The sequence below is a fragment of the Diadema antillarum genome, unplaced genomic scaffold (genome assembly GCF_040938485.1).
Source record: "Diadema antillarum isolate AM-2024a unplaced genomic scaffold, OU_Dant_1.0 seq00000330_RagTag, whole genome shotgun sequence".
Lineage (NCBI taxonomy): Eukaryota > Metazoa > Echinodermata > Echinoidea > Diadematoida > Diadematidae > Diadema > Diadema antillarum.
Window position 1 is genome coordinate 147 of NW_027271347.1, and position 20051 is coordinate 20197.

Sequence of the window (20051 nt, forward strand, 5' to 3'; positions counted from 1 at the left end):
TCCTCCTACTTTGCGACGTACGAAGTAAGCCCTTGACTGTTTTCCGTTTTCTTACGTAGCAAGATGGGACAGAAAAGTTGTCTTTCCCAGAACCTTGAAGTTGATGTGAGCAGGTTGAATGCCCTTTTTTTAAGACACATATCTCTCCACCACAATGTCCATTAAGGGATTGCCATGAGCCTCAGAGTCAATCAGACTCCCTAATAACTACTGATTGGCCTCACTGAAGCTCCAAAAGGGCCTTGACACCACTCCTGGTTCAACATTCAACTTGCCTCCATGCAGATGATCGTAGCAACCGAACCCAGAATTTTCGTCAGTGCACACAGATTTGACTCGGGAGACGTTGACTGCATCTTTCACTTCTGCAATTTTGACTTTCATTCACAATCAGCGCAAACATACATGCAATGTGACATGATCACTTGTGGATTGGTACCTGATGAGTCCAGATTCAACGGCAGGTATAATCTGCCCTATGCATTTTTTGTGGACTACCGGTAGTGTCATCCAATACAGTCCAACGGTCTGCTCAGCCCCCCCCCCCCCCCCCCCCCACCATCACCTTCATGGCGAGATGAATTGAGCGTTATATAGGGGGAATGAAAACATATTGACAGAACTGGAAAGATGTCCCTCTTACATCTAAGTTTAGTCTCCAAACAGTGGGTCGTAAATCACCTTGCATATTTCTACAGTAAGTAAATCTCTCCAACATAAACACACAGCTCTTGTGACAAACAATGTATTTGCCTGACTTAAAAAGGCAAACTTTGATCTCTCTAAGGTGTGCCCTGGCATCTCGATTTGAATAGAAAATATCAATAACTCTCGTTCAGGAAGTAACTTCTTTTTTTTTTACTAGCTACTGGACTGGGAATACAGCGTGTGGTGTGAATACTTGTGATGAAGTGTTTATTTCAGGTCTCTAACTACTGCAATCGCGTAAGTCAGGTGTCAAATTAGGCTTTTCTCAACCGTGAACAGCACTGTCACTGACGCGCACAAGAATGACTTTACGAATCCAATAACACATTATGCTTACATGGTGAAATTCTTCCCTCTTTCCCCGGCACAGTTTGAAAGAACAAGACAATATGAATAGGTAACATACGTTAAGTACTTTAGTAAATGACCACTACTCGGCATACACATATCATTTTGTCTACACAACACAAAAGTGGTGAACACAAGTGTGTAGACTATTGCAATTCCAGACATTTATAAATACTCAAGTGAGGCGCAAGCTATGCACATAACAAATGCTCTGACAGACACAAGATGATACATATGTACACACAAATGTGGAAGTGCCCAAGAAGACTGTGCTTACACACAATAAAACACACCAAAGGTTTGTAGTTGGTGGGCCTACAGGATCTGCACATGGCAATCAAGAATATAGGCCATTCCTGTACGATGAATCAGCCATATTTCGCGGATTATGCGTGCCAACCGCGACTACTAACAAAGGGGGAATAAAATGAAATCAACGAACGAAAAAAATTGCAATATGTGTCAGGCCATCTCCATTGTGAGAAAAAGACAGCAAACGGCTTCTGCTTTTGAATCACTCAACACTTCTGAAAGGTCTGAAAACTCTGCATCAGTAGCTGTGTTGGTTTAGCCAGCTTTGGTCATTAAGTATGAGATGTCTAACCATATCATTTTTTGGGTAAGAATGGTCGTCATGCTACTCTGAAATGACAGCCAAGGATGTTACATAGATTTAAGGTGCATTGGGTTTAACATACCCATCTATTAAAGTACTACAGCAAAGGCCTACAGCAAAATTTGTCAGTCTGGCCGGTTACAACTCCTCCCTTTTCTCTTTTTTACAAAAACGTATATAACCACACATCAGATCGGCAAATCACAACTCATGGGGGAAAATCAAGACAACTCAATGAAATATGACGATAATAAAACTAATCTTTTAGTGCCAGTGCATGGAAATCAATAAACTTGGAGGGCACACTGTGCACACGGCCACATTGAATAAGACAATTTGCCTCATATTGTCCATTCCTATATTCTTGTGAGTGAACAAGAACAAAGCATCTTTTAGGTAAAAATGAATGCCTGACTGTACAAAAAAACAAAGTGGCAACACAAATAGATGCCTTCCACTGGACATTACTGGCACATGATTGCATTTCACTGCAACACAGTAAAAAATCTGGACTGCAATTCAGCAGAAGTTGTGGTTGCTGGCATTCATGATTGTTTGAAACCTTTTTCTTTTTCTGTTTCTTCTTTTTTTTTGGGGGGGGGGAGGAGGAGGAAGTTTCATAAATATCAATGTCCTTACAAGAGATACTTTTGACAATTCACGATCTGAATGACCTACATGCTTGTGTAAAAATTGTGATTTGAATGACCTGAAGAAGCGGCCATCAAAGCACTACAAGTCCACTTTCATTCACAACTCTTGAGACCACTCACGGGCACCTCTGAAATCTCTTTGTGCAAACTTGGTAAGCCAGAGCTTTTTCACAGACAGGTGCAACGTGCTTTCAAGACGCCGGACCCACCCTGGGCACCAACCAGGGGAGCGCGGGGCGAAGGGGAAGGAGACGGGAGATGAGGAGGGGCGATAGAGGGGATCAGGGTTTGCTCTTCTTGCTTTCCGACATCTTCTGCAGGTGGTGGTGGTGGTGGCTGCTGCGGTGGGCCATGTGGGTGTGGGGCGTCTGGGACTGGGTGAAGTGGTTGCCCCCGGCGTTGAGCGCCACCGCCTGGTTGGCCGCCTTCTGCTTCAGCAGCGTCCAGTCGAAGGTGTAGTCGTACTGGTGGTTGAGGGTGCGGAACAGGATGCGGAACAGCTGCCGCAGGTACATGTAATCTGGAGCCTCCTCAAACTTCATGTCCTTGCAGTATTTCAGGTACATGGCAAATTCAGCAGGAAAGCCCTACAGTGAGGAAGTGTTACACAATAAACAAGATACCAGCTTGAGAAACTGCCCTAAAAATAACGACACACCGTGTAGTTTCCCCCCTTTATCATACAGAGGATATCAAATGACCTACTGTACATGTAAAGGGAAGATTTACGTTTCAGCAATCGGGAAAAGGAACCAAAAATGTCTTTATTACACAGCCAAGCAAACAGACCTCATTTATTATATCACTGTCCCACATACCCTCATACCCTTGTGTGTGACTGTTAAATTGCCAAAAACATTTGTCTTCAGCAACCCAGTTGACATGTGTTGTTTGTTGTTGTTTGTTTTTTTTTGCACATTTACTTGTGTGACTAACTCGCCAAGGCTGATAATACTATGATAAATGGAGGACAAGAATCCCATGAGGAACAAATTTAGGGCAGCTTTTTGGATATATTTACACAGTAAATATCATTTAAGTCACATGGGTGAGTGTGTGTTTTATACTTCCTCAAAAACACTAAAACTAAACACATAATTGTACAGTGACATGTTGCCTGGTACATGACCTCAAACAGCAAGGTAAAAAAGCAACATTGAATAACTTGTAAATTATCATCATAATCTACATTAAAACAAACAAAAAAAAAAAAAGAAGAAGAAAAACCTTAACGGTATCTACACAACAGCGACACTGTGGCATCCAATATGAAACCAATGAAGTGGAACTCAAAGCATGTCATACTTGGGCTATTGTCAGCTGTCTGGTATGTATCCGTCTGCGATAAAAATAGTACATCAGACATGACCCCACCCCCACCCCCGCCATCCCACTCCCTCCCCACTCCACATATACCAGTAGTACTTGAGACACAACTCCCTCCTCCTTTCCCATAAATTAAAGGAACTCCCATATGCAATGATATATATTGACTTGTATTGATTCATAATACCCTCAACATCACTTTTGTGGCCAAATGAATATCTAGATATAAGCTATACATTTTAGAACAATTTTCCAACTATTTTTTGTTTTCTTCAGATTACTTGGATACGCCCACAAAAACATTCCCATCAAGGCTTTGTTAATTACATCATCTGTCAATCATTGCTAAAGTGCTAATATGATTAGTAATTACCAAAAGACATAGGAATACACCTTTTCCTAGACTAAGCATAACTTGCATGTTTGTATGGTGCTGATATGATTAACAAAAGACATTGCAGGTACAGAGGGTAATCCTCCTTGTTTTTTGTTGGTTTTTTTTTGGTTTTTTTGTGGATAGAAGGTACACTGTAGTTCTTCTCTTTCAAAGGTGCAAACATACAAAAAGAATGTCATTGCAGTTGACTAGGGAAACCTCAATGTAAACATGTGACTGCTATATGTTCAGCTAAAGTTAATGCCCTTCAGTAACAATTGAATAAAGTCCATTGATCTTCACTCTTGATCTTGAGGATTGACGTTCTAAACCCATTCACTATTAGGGAAATGCTTCCTACTTTTTATATCATTCAATACCAAATGGCATTCCTTTCAGAACTATCTGCATGATGTTACAGCTGGAAAATGACATTCTTTTAGTTGTGATCTTTGACATTTACGTTGTAAATATTTTGTCCCTCAAATCATATGACTGCTAGATTTTCCTGGTTGATAGTTGGAAAATGACAAGCTTTGAAAGTGTAGGTTCAGTGATCTTTGACCTTTGGGAATTTCTGCTGTAAATCAAGTCAGCATACCTACACACCTTATATAGCGTATACATCTGTGCTAAGCACGGTGAAAGTCCTCTACAAATGAGCTCTCTTAAATCAGATGGACAGAAAGACGAATAGACAACAACAACAGCACAAACACAATGGGGAAAGGATTTAAAGAAAAAACAAAGAAAAACAACAAGTGTACGTTGTACCTTCGCGGCGGCAATGGGAAAACAATGGACGGGGTTGCGAAGCAACACGTACCTTGCACAGCGCCTCCGACGAGGTCGACATCTTCTTTTCGCTGATTTTCTCATACTTCTGCTTCTTGGTGGCCGCCTTGAGTCCCTGCCAGGGTAGACATCGCCTGTTGAAGTACATCATCACATAGCCTAGCGACTCCAGGTCATCTCTCCGACTGCAGATGAAAAAAAAAAAGAAGAGACAAATGACAGCAAAGAGACAATGAATGTTGATGGCTCACCTCTCCCAATCACTATCAGGTCCTTGATACAGATTTCTATCTCTCAAGAGATTTGTTTTCTTCATTCTTTCTTTCTTTCAACGAGAAAGAAACTGGTATGTAATGGTATGTGCACCTCAGCCTGCACTGATACACTTTAGTCTTCGCATCTCTCTCAGCACAATACTGGTTTTCCTATTTGTAAATACTGGATTGGAAGAAATTCGTTTTCAGTATATTGATCTACGTAGTACAAGCAAATGTAATGTACATATACAAGAACATTCCTTATCATTTAATATGATTACAGCCTTCCTTTAGATTTGCATATACATGACCTATATCATGCTTTTCTTTAATAAATGGATGCACATCCTTGTAAAATTTGACCCTTCAAATTTAGCCAAGTATATGTTTTGGGACTGATTTTTATCACTGCTTCACAGTGTCATGTTCAGCTCGCTTATGATGTACCTTTGACTCCAGCCAGATTTCAGTCTATATCCTGAGCTCATCCATATCACTTGGGACACGCTGACATAAAGTGAAATCCACCCGGGAGTTTCCATTTACATCACAACAATGTATGTAGCAAGAGACAAAAATCCCCCAAAACATATCACTGAGGCCAGACAGCAGGGTGATTGAGAGACAAACACCCTTCAGCCATTTTGACAAGATATATTTCACATGTATATAATGTAAACACCACCTAGACGCATGTGTGTGCAGGTGCTTTGGCGGGCACTCATGTGGGACAACACGTGTGTGAAATGAATGCACGCAAAGAGTGAGACAGTGTGTTTGTTCGAGCATGTACCGACCTTTGTTCAATTCCTTGGTGTGCATTGATGCTGGCATATCTTGCAGTTCCCGTTAGGTTCTTGTCATCTTTATAGGGAATGTGTGCTCTTGTTCGACTGTCCCTGTATTTCTTCGCCAGGCCGAAGTCGATGATGAAAACCTGAGAATGGAAAGAGCACACAGAATATATTCACAATTTGTAATTATTCCTTCTCCTTATTAAGCCTATCAATCACGATGAGAGACATTTCATGCAATACCATAGTGCTGGCAGCATGGCAAACCACAATGAATTTAGCAGAAAATCTACCAACTAGTGTTTATGAGCTTTCTAAAGACTCGACAGCAAAAAAGACCAGGAGTTCACTTACAGTAAGAAATAATTACATTCTGAGCAAAAACTTGGTTTCCTAAGTAAGCAAGAAAACAAAATGCGAGGCACTTCCAAAGATGAGAATAAATGAATCATTTTACATGTGCATTACAAGCATTATGATTTGAAATTGATATCCATAATTATGGTGGCACACAAAGTCTAAGTAAAAATAACTGAATTTAGTCATTCTGGAAGTATGAAAAAGTTCCTGAACTACAAAAAAGTTACAAAGAAAAATTGTTTATGCTTGAAATTGTTATATACTCTCATAGACAACATTCTCAAACTTTTGTCATTTTGGTTTCAAAGATCAAGTGCCAAACAGCATACATGCCATGGGATTTAGACCAAACCCAATCTGTAAAGCGGCAATGCCCTGCCTGTTGCTAAGCAGTTATTTTTAGTCATATACCATAATCGCCACGTGGCACGACATTATAGCACAATTTATCATAGACCTAGATCGGGCCTTAGCCAGAGCTGTCAGACACCCTTATGACATGAGCTAGATTGTGGTTTAAGCTTGAACATGTCTGCCGATGTTAAAGGGTTTCAGTGGCACACTGTACTACATTGTACATTAGCTTTCTCTTCGTCAAAGAATTCAATGTTTTCAATGCATCATTGCTTTTCACTTCTTCTTCTTCTTTTTTCTCAGAGTTCTGCTCTGTCTTCCAGTCTACAAATGCTATGTTTCATAATGAGGACCTACATGTATGTATGAAAGTCGAGGCACATGGACAAATGTTGAAAGTCATGTTAAGTGAACAAGATAATTCATCTCAAGGGATATGCTGACTTTGATTTTCTGACATCATTTGCATACTTTCCAAGGTGATTTCTAATCCCATATGAAGGCAATTACTTGTTCCCTTACAGGCATTTCCATACTACACAGCAATGGGTCAAACCAAGTTTATGGCACATATGACATGTGAAAAAAAAAAAGATGATTAATAGACTTTTTCATTCAATTAGACATTGTTGTAATATCATTCTCTGAATTGCACATTTCTGTTGCCTATGGACACAAAAGATATCATTCAAAAAAGAAGAAGAAGAAGGAGACTGATCATTACCAGTATTCTGCTGTATATTCCCCATTGTTTATATCATGTAACCCATTAAACAATGTCAGGATGCTCAGGAGTCAGGATTAAAGGGAGGATTAGGGTTTGGATTTAGGGATAGTGGTTGGGGCTAGGGCTGGCATTTGAAGTTAGGGATTTGGGTTTTGGTTTGGGGGTTAGAAAGATGAATATTTCAGGCATAATGTATTACATGAAATGGGAAGTGGACAAAACTGGAATAGACCTACCATTTTTTTATTTTTTTTTTAGCCTACATGTATGTTACACCTTCCTCAGTATAAAGATAAGACTTTGTTTAAAATTTCTCGAACAACTCTGGTAGCACAGAGACTTATCAAGTTATATAATTTGCATTCATCAAAAATGCTTTCATTATTCATCTATCCATAAGAATGCAGGAAGTGCACAATAGTTCTTACATGTCTCTTATTACAGCATCAGAAAAATAAAATAAAAAGATTTGCTGAACAACAAACGAATTCCATGACTACAAGGAATTATGTCACAAAGACAAATTAATATATTTAAATTCACTACAAGTGCCAATCTACTGTAATTTGTTGAGAAGCACATTGCCAGGGTTTTAAAATTCCTTGCATTCTTCTGTGCATTGACACAGCTCCTTTGGTCAACAATACACATTTGTAAGCACAAAACATTTTCAAACATCTATGCCAGGATGTTTCAAATTTCCCTTTGGACGCATTTGCAATACGACACCCAATGTGAGTCATTACGTATCGACACCCAACACTAAAGTGCAAATTTGCACGTCTTCCCCAAGAGTTCTCTTCTAGGCCAGCGCGCTGTAAAGGGCAACCCCGTGCCACAGAATGGTGAACTTCAGCCTGTCTATCCTGTCAGACCACCCTTATGAAGGAAGGACTCGTCTAGGATGCAGACAACACTTCCTCTCACTCCACCTAAAAGCACATCATCACAGCTATGCCATGGAACCGGCTCTCACCTACTGTACGATGCGCTTGTACCATCTGTTCGACCCAGGCACAGGACTGGGCAAGTTCACATTAGACTCTAGATTACCAGTGAAAGTTCAAATCCAGCCCCATGCATAACTTTGGGAATAATAAATCAACTGGTGAATAAAATGGCTCAGTTTTGTCTGACAAGGCTGTAGACTACTATGCATAAAAATGTCCCTTGTCATGTGATCTCACTTACATTTATAACCATATAATGAAGACTGCAAACATTAAAAAGAATGATCATGAAAGTGCTGGTGTACCATGATTACGGCAATGGCTTTGCCCAATGATCTTTGATGTCTTTTACTACCCTTCCACAGAGCTTTTCACTCATTGGTCTCTCATCAGAAGTTCAGTTTTGTCTTGTTTTCTTCCTGTCAACCACTGAAGTATATTGTATCGCAGTCCAATGAATTCATTTTGAGTTGGTCAACAATCAGGTCAGTGTCAGATGTATCAGGTTTGATCTGATGAGGCAAGATCGTCCAATGAAGGAACCAAGCTCAGAGCTTAGTTCGCCATCGGACACCATTTCCAGTAGGGAGTCAAGTCAGTGTCTGAGAAGTGTTGAGTCAGTCCTATAAGTGCAGAGTCAGTCAGATACGTGTCAGATTTGTGTTGCAGGCAATCGGGCATGACCAGCCGACGTCCTATGGCAATATGTTGAGTGTCCAATGATTAGCAGCCATCAGACAGGTTAACTGGAGCCCAGGTTCTAGTGCTCTTCTTGCCCTCTATAAAACTCCACTTACATTGCAAAAGTTCAATTTTCTCTCAGCATAGGCCTATGTACAAATGTAACATCGCAATATTTTGCATGCAATACAGTAAACTGTACACAAAGACATGCCCTACAGCACTCTCCAAGGAATTTACGCAACACTCTTTAAATACGTATCTTGTTGGCACAAGCACCTGATTATGATTACCCTCATGGGCTCATCCAAAAAAAGAAAAAAATCACATATAAAAAGAAATCATGTTTGCCTCACTAAAGATCTACCATTAGTGGTAGCATACCTCAGGCCTAGTAATCAGTATTCCTCTTGACGACAGAATACTGTATAGGGTGTTATTTTTGCGACAGTTTAATTTTCGTGAATTTACTTTTAATTTTGTTTTACTTTGTTTTGGGATATCTCAGCCGTTTCAAAACCAATTTTCATCACATAAACTTTGAATTCCTTTAAGAATGGTATGCTTTTAACATTTTATAAAGTAGTTTCTAAGTACCTCACACACACAAAAAAAAAGTTAAAAGCTGAATTCTCAACTCAACAAATACTACACTGCATACCATCCCTTTAAGTGTGGGCAGTGTTCAGGACAGTTTTTGTAAGCTCATTTTCTATTTGTTTTCTCTGTGTCCACCCACGATGAATGTGAAAGTGTGCATGAAAACCCTCTAGAAACTTGGAAGGACAGTCACTAGTACAAATTGTACACACTAGCAATGATACCTGTGCATAATCATGATTAGAACGTTATTAATGAATGTACTAAGTTTCAGATTCGGCTGCTAATCCCTTCACAGTGGTTGCTATGGATTATAAACCCTCATTTTGTTTCCTACACAATAAAGGGTGACTCGATGCTCTCAAATACATTTACATGTATATCTTTATCTTTCTTTAAAAAAAAAAAAAAAAAACAAGGAAAAGAAAGTAGCAGTCGTACACATGTTTGATCTTTATTTAAAAACATTAAGGATCATTCAAAGTTAATTACTTATTCTCTTTAAACAGTACATTCAAAGATATCAAGCATGAATATTTCTTGAAATCACAGAGTATAAGCTAGCCCCAGTTACTATGATTCCCGACCTCACAGAAAAGATTTGTGCAACATAAGGCAAGAAGAATACCATTCTCCTTTCTATTTTGAATACCAACCGAAACTCGCTGAAAATGCCTGATATTTGTGATGTCACTGAATGGACTCAGCAAGCAAAAGCAGACTACATGTACTGTATGTCCTATAGATAGACAATGGACAGATTCAAAGGTGTTCCTAGGTGAGCGTTTTATTGGGATAAATGCAATACTAATGCAAAGTGAATCTAATGCTTTTCCATGTCATTTATTAATAATCTGCTTTCACAAGAGCATGAACAGTGCTTTCACAAGAGCATGAACAGTAACAACAATCTATCGAATAAAAGGTAATATTCCCTGTCTCTAATGCACTTGCCCGCCCCAAATACTTTGGCCAAAGTCACTGTCAGCATTTGCGTGGCCTTGCAACAGTTTGAGTTATGCATTCAGCCACACGGCCATACAGGGTGGTTTGCTGTTCATTCACATTCACCATTGTTAGGCAGGCTTTTCAAACTCGACTATATGAGATGGCCCTTGCCTTCTAAAAATTTTTAATAACTAGAAAAGCACTCTGAGAGCGCAGACCTCCGCCAAGCATACAGCTCATTTCCACCACTGATCTTGTTCTTCCATAGAGATATCAGTGATTTTCCACCCATACGTGTACTGAAAGTCGCCCGATTTCCCAATATTAGCTAGAAGCCTTTTTTACGTCATAAACCCTCAGCTGCACAACGCGCCTCGTCCTAACAGAAACTAGAGCACGCACTCTAGTGCGCACATGCAAACCTCAAATACGCGCAGCCTGAACTCCCTAGTTCATTGACCCTACCTGCCAAAATATAAAATCCTTCATAAATCCCCCCAAAATTCTCGGATCACCACCAAAAGTTAATCGTTTGTTACTTGTGTCACTCTCAACCTTTCCTGCAAGTTTCATCCCAATCCCTCGCCTACTTTTTGAGTAATTTTGCACACGGACAAACTAACGAACACACAAACCAACGGTAACGAAAACATAACCTCCTCCCTTGGTGGAGGTACAAGAATGCACCTCTCCAGTGTTTCTGTGCATCATCCAGCATTCTGTGCCACCTTTTCTTTCTGTCACCTACACTGTAATGGCTGAAGTGTTGAAATCTTAGCCATAACATACTTCATCAGTACCTAAATAGTTATCATTTCCAGCGTAGCTTTCTGATTTACGGAATGGAAACCTTGGAAACAGCATTGCAGCATTCTGAGGGCTGAAGTGGTGTATTTTGGGTGGAAAAACAATATTTTTACCTTTCCTGCAATAGACATGTGAAGTACCAGCCATACAATTTGGGAAAACAGTATTTCCAATGAAACCTGCACTATTTGTGGCAAACAATAGTACAAAATACTGCCAAAAACAGCAACAGTTGGCATCTCTCTCTGTCTGAGAGTGCTAAAACTGTAGAGAGCATGACAGTGCCAAAAACCATAAAAAGTATTCTCCGGTTAAGTAGATGAAGTGAGTAGGTCTTACCTGATTGCAGTGCCGTCCAATGCCCATGAGGAAGTTGTCTGGCTTTATGTCTCTGTGGATGAAGTTCTTATTGTGCACGTATTCGATTCTTGCCAGCATCTGTGATTATGAGTGAAGAGAGAGGAACATATATTGAGCGTGATATTACAATCAACAACAGGAGAATACAAATGTGTGCTTTAATATCAAATGATCATCTAAAGAGCAAATGTCCTCCAAATAAGTATCTGTACTAAATGCAGTAAAACCAGAGCAACAGATTAGCGACAGTTTGAGCAAAATTTGACATGATCATAAAGTTCTGATTACTCTAACGTCTGTTTGTTATGTAACATGACGTTCAATGACATCTCCATACTGATATCTTGGTCACATTACAAGTGTTAATAATTTGAAACCTGTTTTTATGAATAATGGATGCATATTAAATGGACTGTATATTCTGTTATTTTCGCAAATTTTCCGAATCACTCTTGGACCTCAAATTTAACATGCGAAAATCTCCCATATGCTAGGATAAATTGTACAATGGTGCACTTCAATACGATAGCCTCGATGTGAAATCACAAAAACAACATCTTGCAAAAATGTCTGTGATCGGAGCCTCATTTGCAAAAATATCAGTATGCAAAAACAACAACTTACATCTGTACAGTATTTCAATTTCACATTTTCTGCGGTTTACACTTTCGTGGCTCTACTTGAGATACATATGCAATGTCCAGTGTTCTTAAACAGTATACAATGTATGTAAAGTACATTGTATAATATCTGGGATAGCACATGAATGCACATGAAAATACACGCAGTTGATCCCTTCTTTCAAATAGGGAATGAATCTTCTTTTTTTTTCATGTACAGAAAAACAAGTACAACATGTGAGCATTTCCACAGTAAAAGGGCACAATACATTTCAGGGATGTCGCTTCATTTTGTTTCCATTGTGCGTTACCCACAGTACAATACAATCTTTCAGAACACTTTAATGGGAGATATAGCTGTAACTTTGCCTAAAAATGGCTTCAAAGAAGCAATGTATTGGCATTTTTGCCAAAATGAAAAATTTGGGGTGAACTTATAGGGCCTACGTAACATTGGACAGAAAGCCATAGTATACACTAACATATGAAGGTCAAATAATTAATGGTCATTGAAAATTTCTTTTTCAACTGAATGGCCTAATATTGATTATAGAAAAGATAATAACAGCACTCAAATTCCCTTGAACACTGTTTTACAGATGTGTACAATTTCTAGACTGAGTCGTGAATGTATGTGACATGGACAGACAGAACTGTTGCATCTTTGTCTGTCCATATTACATGTACATGTGTACATGTACACATGTGTAAGTACAGGGAAGAAAAAAATCCATTGTTCATTTCATCTGCTTTGTATGAATTCTATTGGGACCCTGATGCCACAGTTGGCAACACTCGTACATTGTATACAGTATCGAGTCCAAACAGTCCTTTTGCAATTTACAAGTATGCACAGGACAGAAAGTGTTCACAATCAACTGGGCTAGAGTAACCCACCAAGTTTGTGTATGTACAGTGTACTGTCCATGTACATATGTACAGCATTTGACAATGTACCATTATGAAATACATTTGTATGTGACACAGGCAGCCATTAAGACTGTTTGCACAACAGCGACAATACACAATGGGAGTTGCCCTACAGTATGTTGACTCAGGATAAACTTCGTGGGCTGACATGTGTCACTTGGTAGGTCTTTGTCATCCCAGACACACAATATAAACATCATTAGACATAACAGAATTCGGTTTGTTTTTCCACGGAAATCTAAAGCAATGGTTCTGAGGATATATTGGCAATTGTACAAACTGTATGTACATGTACTTGGAGGTAAACAGAATTACCCTGCATAACGATGTCGATCCATTTTCTTTACAGCTTGATAAAACAACTGGATTATCGAGAGCAATGCAATCATACTACAACCCCCCCCCCCCTCATAATCATGGCCCATTACTGATACTGTAACATTTTTACATGTCAGCAAGGGAATGTAATGAAAATGTAGCCTAACAGCAGTTTTAAAGTGGCACAATGATAAACTTTGCAATGGTTTATTGATGAACAGTGAAATTGTACGTAGCCTATGAGAATGATGAGCCTACATGTACTTCTGTAGACCAAAGTCTTCAGCTACGAGATAATACGCCAACTCCAAAGCTAGAATAGAGGCTGTAAAATCCTAGAACAAGTGGCGGAATGATGACACATTCAATTGTTATTGTGTTGTGATCATTTAGCACATCAGCATCTGAAAGAACTACAAGTGTACAAATGCAACCACAAAGATTCTTGAGGAACCTGCTGTATGTTGTCACTTTTTAGGAAAGGATTATAAAATAAGCTGTTATGTGCTTGTTTGGTTTGTTTCATGAATAGATCCTATTTTTGCATACAAACTTGATATTTGCATTATGTCAAGCTCGATCATAATCAAAACACACTTTGCTGACAAAAATGATATGATTGACAGTTCAGCAAAATCACTTCACTGGATGCATCCGGGTAAATGTTTAATGTGGTCCGAGCTTGATAATGACAGCCATTTGTGAGCATGTTAAACTGGCATCATATGTAGGGTCATAATTTACAATGTACACTGTCCTGAACTTTGTGAATGTCAGACTTCCTTTAACCAAGACAAGGCATGTGCCAAAATGTGTCTCGCCCATTCGCGTAGAAGAAATTAATGTTTTTTTAAATACCGGAAGTTGATTGATCCCACCTATGACCTTTGACCTTGTGGTGACCTTCAACTCCCCAAGGGACATCTACCAACCAAGTTTGGTCACAAACGGACACATGGATCAAAAGTTATGAGCCATAATCGAAACGCATTTTGTTACGACCAATATCACTCTGAGAATGATCGCACAAAAGAAACAATCAACTGATGTTCAGGCGGTTTATTAACAGTGATATTGTGGGTACAGACTGGTAATCGGTTTCACATCAGTACAATAATGATCAATAGAAACAAATATAGTCAGTAATGGAATCACTTACGTACGCATTACACGCAATATCCCTGGAAATGTCCAAATACGATGCTCGATGCACAAACGAATGATCCGCGATGCACCGATGAATGATTCCTCTGACGTAACTCCAGAGGTACAGGTTACGATAGTCCATGGTATAGATCCAGGGTAAAATCCACGATATACGTCCACGGCGAAACGTGCAGAGTCCAAATGTTGTGACGACCACGTCCAGTTGATGCGTTGAATGATTCACTTAATATTGTCTAGCTAGGAATCCAGCCCGTCACAGCTTTTCCGTAGCAATGTCCATTGACATAAAAATATGGAGTCTACCTTCAATGTAGGCAAATTAATTATCTGCAGGCAAAATGTCTCCCAGGCCTTATCTCCACAAACATAACAGGTCAGCAGGTAACACAGGACTGACTATAACAAGTCGCTTCAGAGCCAAAAATGACGTAACTCTCAGAGCAGAGGTGTTGGGTACTCTGCCTACTGCAGAATTTCTCTAGCTTATATATACTATCTATTCACCCCTTCTAGCACATTCTGTAACTCTCTCCAACCTGGGGCCACACATTCTAGCTAGTCCAAGTTCCAGGAATCCTGGATGACTCACTGCCTATATATGTACAAAACATCATTGCCAAGAATAACTACCAATCACATTGGGCTACAGGGACAGTGCCTCACTCAGCCAAACATGTAAGCACTTCCCAGAACTTTCTGGAATGGGTGAAATCATTCTAGATTGAGTGAGCTATAATGTATTTCCTGTTACATGCATGTACTGTATAGCTACATTGTATACCACCTAGAAAATTCTCCACTGATCTAGTCAGCCTGTATGTACTATATCTATACCACATAGAATGTTCTCCATTAATCTGGTCAACCTGTGTACATACACATTAAAACAACCATGCATACAGTACATCATACAGTACGCGCAATAGAAAACGCCCGACGAAAGTGCGTCCAAATTTCGTCCCAACGCTTTTTTCGTTGTTGATTTCGCCGGGGACGTTTTCAACGCTTTTTGCGTCCAGACTTCATGGACGGATTTTGGACGAATTCAACGAATTCAACGAAATCCCCGAACGCTTTTCCGAAGCTGTGGACGCTTTCAACGCTTTCAACGCTTTCAATGCTTTCAACGCTTTCAACCCTTTCTACACGCGATCACACACACAGCTAGCTATTCAAGTGTATACAAAGTTCGCTCTAATCGCGAATCGCTTGCTCTTCCTTCGTCGAAGTTCTCTAGGTTTCCCCTCCATTTCTCTCATTTTCTCTATTTTGCTTTCGTATCATTGTATCCCTTTCTTTTCAGAGTACAATCATACTTCTGAGAGTGTTTTTTCCCCATTTTTATGAAGTGATTACCCTGTTTGCCACAATTTGGGGTGAGTTTTTGTTCGAGTGTTTGTTGAGTTTTTCGATTGAACGATGTGTCGATTATCTTCGTGTGTGCGAGACCATCGTACCCACTCGTTTGTTTCCGTGTTAGTATTTTTACCGTAAAGTGTCTTCGTTCGTCTTCACGCATCGGGTTTTCACCCTAGTTTTCCTCATCGTAGTTTTCCACATCCATTTTTTTTTTCCGGTGCAAGATACTCTGTGTATTTTCTGCTACGGTAAAATGCCATCGTCGATAGTTTTTGTGTATTCATCGTAGTTTTCCACCTCCATTTCATTTTTGTGTGCAAGATGTGTAGCTAGGTCTGCGATGTCTGAATCGTTTACAGATGTGTTTTGTGAGAGTATTACCCACGATGATTTTGAGGATTTTGAGGGTTTCGCGGTGGATGAGATTGACTGGAGTGATAGTGATAATGATAATGATTCTACTATCTAGTGGTGTTGATATAAGAGCTCTTATGATGATGCAATTTATTTCGTGTGACCGACCATCGTGACGTTGGCGATGACGAGTACGAAACGAGTAGTCTATACATTTAGGCCTGTATGATCTAAGACGAGAGTGACACTGACGACATGGCCTGGCCCTTGGGGCTGTTTTAGTGTTGCTCGCTCGATCGTGCACTGGAGTGGTCTAGAGACCTGCATTTTATTTTTTCATTTAATTGTATCCTTTTGCTTGTTCACTCTGGTTTACTGCTCCCAAAATTTATGTCTCTGAAGAAACTCAACCAGAAGCTAGGCAATATGTTTGCATCAGGTCTAAGTCTGTAAATTGCGATGTTCCTACTCCTATTAAACTCGAAATCCCATTTTCTTTGCTCATTTTTCCACTGATAAATTATTTAGAACTGTACTGCATTTCTGATGAATTGCTTTTGTGTTATATCAAGAGCCTGCTGAGTAGGTGTTTCATTCTATCCTTTCAATTATCTTTCTATCACTTTCTTCTTTGACCCTGGATGGAAAAAAAACCTATCTTGCCATGTAAAGACAGAACACATACCATCATGAAATATCATGACATTACTAAAGTAATAAAAGAAATAGGTAAGCGATGAAAATTCTTGTTTGTAAAATCATAAATCAAAGGTGATTTCATATGAACCAACTCTTTGAAACGTATTTAATTTGCCTATTGATACTTGCTTTGCAAGTATACATTTTCTCTCCCATGGACTTTGTGTCCCCCCTTTTTTTTATGTGCTTTAATGATTATTATTCTAATTTGTTTTGTCAATATCATCATTATTGCTGTATTATTATTACCATACTTTGATATGGTTAATTGCATATGTTGATTGACTCTCACTTTCATTTTGTTGCCTCCTCTTGGTACTTGTACAGATCCTTTCTAGGGCTTGCTGTTTGCTCACCCCCCCCCCCCCCTTTGCTGTTGCTATTTCACACTTTACCTTCCTTTATCTCTCTGTTGTTCCTTATCTTGTTTGATGTTGCCTCCATATTCATCCTTTTCCTTCAATGGTTGCCCCCTGGCCCTCACGGCCATTACTATCTTCCCCTGCCTTTTGTCTGTCCATCCTCCTGCTCTAATCCCCTCCCTTTACCTGTTGGGCTCCTTGCCCATGACATCCTACCCTCTCCTTTTGTTTTCTTTGTTCCGTGTCCCTTGCCTGTTCCTGACTGTTCTTGTTGTGTGAAGTCGCTTTACATGTATGTGGTTGCTTTTTCTGCCTATTTGCCATTTTGCTTCTGACGAAGATTTTGCTATGATCGAAAGCTTAGGTCCCTTTTGACTCTATCCTAAAAACATTCATGTACACTCCCAAAACTTGCTGGGCTAGTAATGAAAACTTCCATTATCTAGCAGGGGAGGGGGAATGCTTTCATTTTCTCAAGAGAGCTTTTGTGTGAGAGAATGCAAAACTTGATTGAGTGTTGCCAAGTTGTTTTCAAACTTCTTCATTTCATTTGTAAGTACATGTACAGTATTACGATTTCTTCTCCCCTGACTGTAATCGGAAAGTTTGCCATAACGACGATCGCTAATGTGTTTGGATGTGCCGATATGCGAAACACGTGGTTCAAAGGAATGCACCATGTGTACTGCCTTGGAGGTTACTGCAAGTTGGATGGATCGAATGCGCCATAGGCTTAGTTACGGTAAACAGTTTACGTTCGATGCGAATAATTATTACGTCTTTCAGGACCGAGGAATAATACACACAAAACATGAAAACAAACAAATCCACGAACGAGTGTTGATAACCAAAATTCATAAGAAAAGTAATAGGCAGTTTTGATGAGCGTGAAATTTTATTGTCATGATTTTGCTGTTTAATCGGGTGGTGGCTGCATCACATATAGGACATCTCAGTGAATTTGTCTAGGCATATGAGACCTTTCATATAAATCTGTGATTGCATTTTTGAGTGGTTAATCAATTCCTTTTTACAGTTCGGGAACATATCAATACATTGTACTTAGATCAAGTACACAATAATCGACTGTTCGATGTATGCGCCTAAAGAAAGGCGAAAGAATCGGAACATCTTTGCAATGATTCCTTTAACTCAACTCACCAGCGAGTTCTTCGATCGATATACTACACCAGTACGCGCATTCTTTCGTCTGGCACCTGGGTTCTGGCACGCACCTGGTTTTGTGGAAATTTCCACAAAGGGAGAGGGTGGGGATTTTCAATTCCAAGAGACCGCATGACACAAGAAGACAATCTCGTCGCTTAACCTATCATTTTCCGTCACTCGTGTTTTCCCCTTATTCTTTGCTAATAACGAACATTTCGATTGAACTTAACGATGGTTGTTCACACGTGGTTCCTTTTGTTGTGAGGTGTAGGTATTTTCATTTTTTTTTTATCATTCTTGGGAGGGGAAAGAAGAGTAAAAGAGGGGAAACTTATTTAAATAAACGAAGGGCACGTGCGCTCAGCATCCACAGCAAGCAGTCTTTTACATCAGCATCGTTGATTATCATCACGTGTGACACTATCATCAGGCATCACTCAGATAATTTTGTCCTTTTCTTATAAACATTTAGAAACACGATCACCATCACTCGAGATAAACACGTAGCAGTGGCAGATCCAGAGGGGGCGCATGAGGCGCACGCGCCTTATTTCATCGTGGAAAAAAAAAAATAGAAATGAAACCCGGAAGTGGCACCAGAAATATTAGTTGCGCCCCTCCCCCCTCCTTTACAGAATTCCTGGATCCGCCCCTGCCTGTACGAAAATAAATGACAACAGACAAATTATCAGCAACCTCTCCGACAACTACATAAACATTACCACAGAGCACACCGAAGCGGCTGGGATCAAACACCCTTCGAAATACTGCAGCAAAGCGGAAAATCGCCGTTACGAAAATGCGTGTACACAGTGCGAGGCAATTGAAAGAATTACCTTTAAATATTTCAGAATATGAAGGGAACAAATAAAGTGATATGAAACGAAAGAAATCGTACACCAAACGAGAGGTATAACGACCTCCAATAGGCCCTTAGCCGCATCATATCAATAAACATGACGTAGGCACACGGAATATGCGTGTTTCGGATTCCTCCCTTCTATATTTCTTTCCTGAACTATTCCCAATGCCCGAATAAAATAATGACTAGTGTAACTTGTCACTGTGATTTCTTCTTCTGAGGTAAGGAAGTTCGTTCATCCGAAAACAAAAGGATTGACACTCCGAAGGTTTGCTAATCGGGCAATGCCCCCCCCCCCAAAAAAAAAAGCCCACAAAATGCTCGTTAATCAAAATATTGGTTAATAATGTTAAAGACGATAATAATAATAATAATAATAATAATAATAATGATAATAATAGACAGAAATAAAACAATATATGGCCCTACAGCAATTACCCGCAGCATGATTACATTTTCGAATCAACAAACATGGATAGGCACAAGGAATATGCGTGTTTCGGATTCGAAATAACGCCGTAACCATCGGAATAGCGCACCCGTTTTCTTTTTC

At 39.6% G+C, this 20051-nt stretch overlaps 1 protein-coding gene across 1 annotated transcript in view; it reads right to left on the minus strand.

Moving 5' to 3' along the window:
* Positions 1-602: 602 nt before the first annotated feature.
* LOC139730727 (casein kinase I-like) overlaps positions 603-20051 on the minus strand; it is a 41766-nt gene continuing 22317 nt past the window's right edge. Inside the window, exons 4-7 of the mRNA XM_071641592.1 lie at positions 11640-11738; positions 5877-6016; positions 4854-5007; positions 603-2912 (exon numbers count right to left, since the gene is read on the minus strand). Coding sequence (XP_071497693.1) covers positions 2607-2912; positions 4854-5007; positions 5877-6016; positions 11640-11738 — 699 coding nt within the window. The 3' untranslated portion in view covers positions 603-2606. The remainder of the gene's footprint in view (positions 2913-4853; positions 5008-5876; positions 6017-11639; positions 11739-20051) is intronic.